At 31.7% G+C, this 8,247-nt stretch overlaps 1 protein-coding gene across 1 annotated transcript; it reads left to right on the top strand.

Moving 5' to 3' along the window:
* The first annotated feature begins 2,839 nt into the window (after positions 1–2,839).
* On the top strand, positions 2,840–6,720 carry LOC121749758 (protein SAR DEFICIENT 1-like). Its single transcript, XM_042144383.1, has 8 exons — positions 2,840–3,065; positions 3,143–3,218; positions 3,312–3,524; positions 3,816–4,158; positions 4,966–5,126; positions 5,207–5,401; positions 5,711–5,795; positions 6,357–6,720. Exons 1-8 carry the CDS (start codon positions 2,986–2,988, stop codon positions 6,557–6,559), a joined length of 1,356 nt encoding a protein of 451 aa, XP_042000317.1. The 5' UTR covers positions 2,840–2,985; the 3' UTR covers positions 6,560–6,720.
* Positions 6,721–8,247: the final 1,527 nt, after the last annotated feature.

Raw genomic sequence — 8,247 nt, 5'->3', positions numbered from 1 at the left:
CAACGTTCTTCCATTACAAAATGTCATGTTCTGTTGTTGTAATTATTAACATCTTTGCTTTTTCCATACTGGATTTGGTTGTAGATTTGTAGTAAATAATTCTTTTGATTTACATCACAATGTGTAGGAATTTTTGATCTTACAATGTGTAGAACTGCTTGGTTTCTGATTGTTTGGATGAATGAGATTGATGACTTCAATGTTGGTTTAACAATTAAGTTAACCCCTCTTTTCCAATTTGTATGGAGTTAAATGACAGATGTTTAATTTCACTTCACTTGCGGTTCTGCAAAACATTTTATTGACTCAATCATTTCAAATAACGTTTTGGAGCAATTTTTTAACCATCGAAACTTATTCCAATACTAATTACTCCCTCCGTCCCCGAAAGTTTGTCCCATTTTTAAAATTTCATTCGTCCCACAAAATTTGTCTCATTTCACTTTTTAACATTTTAAGTAGTGGACCATATATTCCACTAACTCATTCCTACTCGCATTTTATTATAAAACTAATATATAAAAGAGTGAACTACAAAATTAGCCCATATGTATGGCTAATCGAACGTTGGAGATACTCATGTTTCAAAAAATGCATCAGACGCTTCTATGTATAGATATAATATCATTTGAAGTCTTTTTTCATTATTTACGGTCTTCCATGCCCTTCTCACCCTCATTTTTTTCCAAAATGTCACTAGGGACATTTTTGTCTTTCCAATATTTCATCATTACGTTTCATTCATATAAATAAATTTGAATTTTAAGAATATTGTAAAATAAATTATTAAAATATTAATTTTTATATAAACATAATACCAATAAATACTAGAAATTATAATACACATATTATCATCGAATGTTTTAATGCTAATTAAATAATGGAAAGATTAAAGTATACTAATATTATATAAAAATTATTTTCCCCACACTCTTTTAAAACTAATTTATACTAGGAATAGGAATATGTGAAATAATGGGAAGACATTAATGCCCTTGGAGTGGCATTTTGGAAATAAATTGAGAATGAGAAGGGCATGGAAGACCGTAAATAGTGAAAGATGACTTCAAATGATATTATACTCATATATAGAGGCGTTTGGTGCATTTTTTGAAACATGAATACCTCAAACGTTCGATTAATTATACATATGGGCTAATTTTGTAGTTCACTCTATATAAAAGTAGGATTCACATTCTACTAATTTTTCATTACATTTCTTAAAACTCGTGTTGGATCAAAGTGAGACAATATTTGATAGATGGATAGAGTATATTTCAATAATAACAGTGGTAATAATTACATGCGTCTACGGCTTATTGAAACAAACGTCTGAATTCAATGATATAAATACAGAGGTGTCACGTAAAACAAGAAAAAGAACAATTACAGTTTTACTATTTTATTCTGGTTTGATTTATCTTTTTATAAATACAAACATCTACGTGAAAACTATAGGGTCAGTGTCACACGTACCATTTTCTTAACGCGCATATATTAGTCATACCAATATTTATTTATTTATCTCCTATTTTATATATAAAAAAATGATTACTAGTATGCAAATTTGATTAGTTTTGAGTTTTGACATAGATAGCTATCATCAGAGTACAACACTCTTACTCATAAAGAATAGTGTATAAATACCGTGCAGATTATGATATATACCGGTATGCTTCACTAGAGCGATGGGTTTATGTTTCGGTTTCCAGTTGCAACCATAAAATAAATAAAATCGATAAATAAAAGGATTATATGCATGTTGATACAAAATTTTTTTATATTTAGTAATTTTATATTTGAAATTATTTTTAATTATTATATATGAAGTTTGTAGTCTTTCCTAATCTTCTCCATATATTGATTTTTCTTCAAGTTAAAGTCTAACATGTAGTAAGTTGTAAAGTACTAGTGTGGCAAAAAAATGATAATCACTAAAATGACACTACTTTTGATAAGATGATACGGCTTGTCTCTGTTCGTTCCTTTCATAGTTGAATCATTTTTTTTTTTATTTCAGGAAGTTCCTCTATAATAGACTCTTTAACTCACTTTTTCTTTCTTATTTTATTTATCTCTTACTTTATTCAATTTTCTACTTTATTCTCTCATTTCTCTGTCTTATGTTATCTATTTCGAGCTTGATTCGAATTAATTCTACAATATTTCAGTAAAAAATCTTAAATTTACAAATATTTAAGTTAAAATTTTAATTTTTGTTTGAAGTGTTTCAAAGGGTTTAGCATGGAATTTATTTTAAATCAGTTAATATTTATAAATCGATTTTCAATGTAAAATGTTAAAAAAAAGTTTGATTATGTAGGTACAATTATGTACATTTATCACTACCCAAAAAAAATATTGAAAGTCCGTATATTTATACACAAATAAATGTGATCTTGCCAAGCCTCATTTTATCAATAGAAAAAATATTTCAAAATTCATGTATTTCTATAAAAAAAATTCAGACAAAAACTATAAAATGCTGAAATTTCGTATATTAAAATGGAGTAGTAATTAGTCCTACGACGAAGTAAAAAATATATTATGAGATGAGAAAAACAATTCACTCTAATATCTTTTATAGAATAATTTCATAACATGATAACAATATTAAACGAATATATGTCGTTTAAAAGTAATATAAATTGACCTACATATATTTACACATAGTTGACGTCAAAACCATTACATCACTGTATGAAACAACTCCCTTATCGCGTTGCTTCTTACATCTTTCCATGAAATTTCTTACGCGCTTCCTACTTTACATACCTTTCATTTTTCTATATAAGGAATCCTTTCCACCTCTCTTTTTCTCCAAATTCAAACCCTCTCATTTCCTTCTCCATCTAACCAATCTACACTACCCCTCTCTCTCTCTCTCTAGCTAGATCTATAAATAAGATATTTATATCTATGTATAAAGAACTAAATTGATTATAAAAATAGGAAGATCTTCAATCAGAAAAACCCTTTCCAAAAATGGCAGCTAAACGGTTTTTCGGCGGCGATGAGGATCAACCTAACCAGAAACGGATAAAAACTAGGCCGTCTTTTGCTTCGTAAGATTTTTGTGCTCGTGTTTGCGTTCGTGTTTATATATATATGAATGAACATCTCTGATTTTGCTTCTTTGCAGTGTCATAAAAGAAGTCGTTATGGTGAATTTCTTTGAGAATTTCTGCTCATCTTTGGAGCCAATGCTTCGTAGAGTGGTAAAACATTTATATTTTAGTATATAAATATATATCTTCAATTGATTTAATAGGGTATGTAAAAACTTCAAGACTTACATTTGTTTTTTGTAGGTGAGTGAAGAAGTGGAAAATGGGCTGAAGCAGCGTTGCATGGGCCCAATCCAGCGCTCTCCCTCTCTCAAAATGATCCGCCACGGCCACGGCCACGACCCCGCCCTTCGCCTCGCCTTCGTCAAGAGGCTCAACCTCCCCATCTTCACCGGCACCAAGATCGTCGACAAGGAAGGCGGTCCCCTCCAGATTGTGCTCACCGATCACAACAAGGTCCGTTAGTTAGAAATCGTTAGTTGTTAGTATTGTCGACTGCACATCATTAGTTTGATATTATCCATTTTGGACTAAGCCAGTACGGATTTATTTTTTATCACTCCCTCAAACTAATTGAGGTTTGGACAACTCTTATACATTGTTTTTCCTCGTTCTGGGGTGAGTTTGCAACCCAACAATAGTTTATATCTTAAAACCAACTGGTAATAGAAAAAGTGGTTTATGTTTTCTTTTTACATCTAACTCGGGATATTATTATATTTAATTTTTTGTTTTATTTGCCAATAGGTCCCCACTTGTCTCGCGTACCCGATCAAGGTGGAGATCTTGGTCGTGGATGGGGACTTCCACGCTGGAAAAGACGTGTGGAGCAGCGACGAGTTTTCATCGAGCATCGTGAAGGAGAGGGCCGGGAAGAGGCCGCTGCTGGCCGGGGATCAGCTGTGCATCACGATGAGGGATGGGGTTTGCTCCGTCGGAGATGTGGAATTCACCGACAATTCAAGCTGGATTCGGGGCAGGAAGTTCAGGCTCGCGGCGAGGGTGGTATCGCAGCACGGCCAAGCTCAGCCGCAAATCATACAAGAGGCTGTCACCGAACCCTTCGTCGTTAAGGACCACCGTGGGGAATGTGAGTTTCTCTCTCTACATATATCATAATATTTCTAGCTAAATATTCTATGATAAGTACTCCATAATAGAAGGGTAGGGATTATAATCTTTTAACTTAGGTTGTTGTGGATATAATTATAATGGATAATTGTAATTTAAATCAGGAAATTTGATTAAATTCAGATAGTAAGATTTGAAAATGGAATATTAGTAATACTCAAAATGAATTTATTTTATTGAAATAAGAAAAAATAAAAAAATACTTATCTAAATGAAATACTACAAGAGATAATATGCAAGCAAAAATGAAGAATATATCCTGTCCCAAGAAAACTACCAAGTCTTCGTGGTATGCACATAGATAAGTATCTTAGAGTAAATGTTTTCGAAAATATTTATATTATTATATAGTGTTCTACTTGATGATGAGGAAACATTCTTTCGACGCTTGAGACACTTACAGATTGACCTAAATAACTAACTGATCGTTATTACAATATTAATACCAATATATCATGGCATAGAATAAGATTTAAGGGGAGGTTGTCGTTACGTTTCACATGTGGCAATAAATTTTAAATTCAGAATTTGGTGGCAATAAATTTTATGACAAGTTAGTTGTCGCCCACAAAAGTAAGTGATTAAGTTAATCTAAGGTGTTCAATCATTGAAGTAGAATCAAACCAACTTGGGAATTGATTTAATTAAGATCCAGTTTCTCAGTCAAACTCAATTACTCAACCAACAAATTAAACAAACTCATTAATACTATATAGCATTATGAATGAAAAATAGTGAGTTAATTTGTTCTGCAATGGTATTGTAGTGTACAAGAAGCACCACCCTCCTGCCCTAGACGACGAAGTGTGGCGCCTTGAGAAGATCGGAAAATCGGGAGCTTTCCATCAGAAACTCTCGTCTAATGGAATCAACACCGTTCAAGATTTTCTCAAGCTATACATTGTTGATTCTCCCAAACTTAAAAAGGTATAGTAGGAGTATATATTAGTACATATTTTTTCAAGAATATTAACTTCAAATAATGACAATATTGTTGTAATTAGCAGATACTTGGAAATGGGATGTCGGAGAAAATGTGGAATGTGACTCTTAAGCATGCTAAGAATTGTGTGATGGGCACCAAAGTGTATAGATGTCATGGCAACAACTATACTCTCATTTTCAATCCTATTTGTCAACTCATCCAGGCTGAGTTCAATGGCAACGTCTACCACCAGTCTGACTTCAAGACTATGCAAATGGTATATATTATACGTCTATCTATTTTCAACAACAATCTGATCTTATTTACATACGTCTTATACATCCTGCCTATGTGAAACGTATGTTCTCACAGTCTTAAAATCACAACAAATTTCACAATATTTTTACTCTATCATTACCAATTATAAAAGGAGATTCTTGGGTGCGCATCTTGCGCGTTTAATTAACTATGCGTGCGCATTATAGGGTCGTGCACAAAGGAGACACTCTCATTTGCATTATTTTGATTTGCATTTCTAGGGTTTTCATTATATTGATTTGTTTTATTATATATGGGTGTGATGCAGGCTTATATTGAAAGCTTAGTGAAAGATGCATATGCAAAATGGAATTCCTTAGAGGAATTGGATGGTATCCCACTTTTAAACCAAGGTACAATCCTATATCATTTTAATCATTCAATTTTTTTTAAACTCTTCATTTTAATAACAAACAAACTTTTGTAGCCTCTTTTATGGGATTAGGTGCTAGATGATATTATTATTAACTGAATCTGTTTTACTAAATGAAACACTTCTCTTTCAAATTAAATTTTCATTTATGTTGAATCAAACATTGGACTTATTCAACAGTCAATAACTTATTATAGGTATAGTTTCGAGTCAAATAGCAAGAGACATTCATTTATTTATTTTCGCGTTGCGTAGATTCATGGGCCAGATGTATTTATTTTACGTATATTGACGTGTTCCAACTTCTTTTATTTTTAAATAAATGTATTAATATTAATTGATTCTTACGAAAATCAAGTTGACTTCATGTCAACTTAGCCGTATTGCAAAAGAAAAGTGCCACGACTACTTGGCTCAGATTGTAATTTAAATTCCTTAATTTATTGAATTTTAATTTCTCTTTTGACTACGACTCTATAATTGAATTTTTAATTTAATTAATTAATTAATTAATTAAGATTGATGAATTTGTGGTGTGCAGGTGAAATGGTGGAGCAGTGTGGGAATGAGCAGCAATTAGTATCATATTTTAGTGACAGTAGTTTAATGCAGAGTGGTGTTGTTGATGGAGATTACTCGGATAATCAATGGGGATTAATGAATAATAACACCATTAATTCTTGTACATCCAAAGCTGGGGTTAGGTTTTTCTCAGAGTCATCTTCTGAAGGAGATATTCCATAATTAGTTCAACATGTAATAAGTTACTGTAAATATATGCTCTAAGCTTTTTTGTATTTTATTTCCACTAAATCAGTATTTGGGATATTCATTTCTAGGTATTATGTATGTAAACTGCATAGAGATTGATGTATATATATTGACACTTATTTTGTTTTAGTTAATTGGAATGCTTCGAAAATTGTCCATTTTCTTAGCACTTTTGTTTCTTAGTACTTTTGTTCATGGGTTTATGATTATATTATGGGGTCCCCATGGTGTTTACTTTTAACTAAATATTGTGTGTCTAATTTATCTCTTTTTCGATTTTTTTTTCTTCTTAAAAGCTTGACCCGTGGAAATATATCTTGCTCTGTCTCCATAATGTTAAAATTGCATTGTATCTTATGATAACTATCTCATCCTGTCTTTGTCACTAATTTAATTTTAGACAAACCCAATTTTAATTTATCTCACACTATTATGTATCATTATTATTTTGTATAACAATTTGGATGTCACTTATATTTTATAGGGTTTTTGAAATATAAAAGGATTGTTTGAGTGATTGTAGCACACCCACACCTGCTAACTATAGTACGCTTGCATATGTCAAATTAAAATATATGTGAGTTAAGAAAGTTACATTTAGGAAGCTGCAAACATGTTTTAAATTAATGTATAAGCACCCAAAAATACGAATTTTCATGCAGATCTAGAGATATCGTCCATACTAAAAAAAATAGATAATTTTTTAATTCGAATTAAAGTTTTAAATTTTTTATAAATGATTAAAATATACTCCCTAAGTAATAATAATCAATTTGAAATAAGTAATAGAATAAATATAAACACATATAATTTCAATACATACAAATTCCCCTCAAAATTTAATCAGACTGAACGATTTTATTTTATCAATTTGATTAATCATAATTTTTAATTACAAATTACCCCAATTATATTTATATCCTAAAAAAATTACAATCCTAATTTGTGAATTGGCATGCCTATTGCCAAAAAATGGAACTTGTCTTTGTTGGACCATAGCCAAATCTTAGATACAGAGAAGCTATCACCTCTACTCCTACACCAATCTTTTTCTCATCTGCTTCCTCACTGCCAAATCGCGCTTTATCCCTCATTGCAACGCTACAGCAACGAGGCAACGCCACTTTAAGGTTGGTGTCACCAAAAACATATTGAAAAGCACCTATAGAATAACATCTCCTACCATCAATGTTGCTGCTGCTAACTTCATTTCTCTCAGATTCTCATATGGAACTCCAAATGCTTGTTCACATTTATGCTGTCTTTTCCCTTCCATTCGATTAGTATTATTAATCTGTTATGAGACTTTTTACAACTATGGATTGTAGTGCATGCCTTCACAACATATGTAACTGACCAGCTAGCTTCAAATGGAAAATTACTATTTAAAATTTGAATGCTTTGATTAAAGCTTTTTCTCTTCTTATCTTTTTTCACTTTTTTTTCTTTTCTTTGGCTTCAAATAAGCCTAATCTCTCAGATTAGACTAGGATGCACATTGGCATCACTGATCTGTTTTCTCATTTTAGATCCATCGAAAATAGAGGGCAAGTCGAATTCGACAGCAGCCATGTTTCAATACTGTGGATGTCCAAGGCATGCCTGCAAATCTGCAATCAGGCAGAACCTTGAGCTTGTCAAGAAATGAGAATTCAGATAGA

This window comes from Salvia splendens, chromosome 9 (assembly GCF_004379255.2).
Source record: "Salvia splendens isolate huo1 chromosome 9, SspV2, whole genome shotgun sequence".
In the NCBI taxonomy this organism is placed as follows: Eukaryota; Viridiplantae; Streptophyta; class Magnoliopsida; order Lamiales; family Lamiaceae; genus Salvia; species Salvia splendens.
The sequence above is the reverse complement of the archived record's forward strand: the minus strand, read 5'-3'. Positions and strand labels throughout refer to the sequence as shown.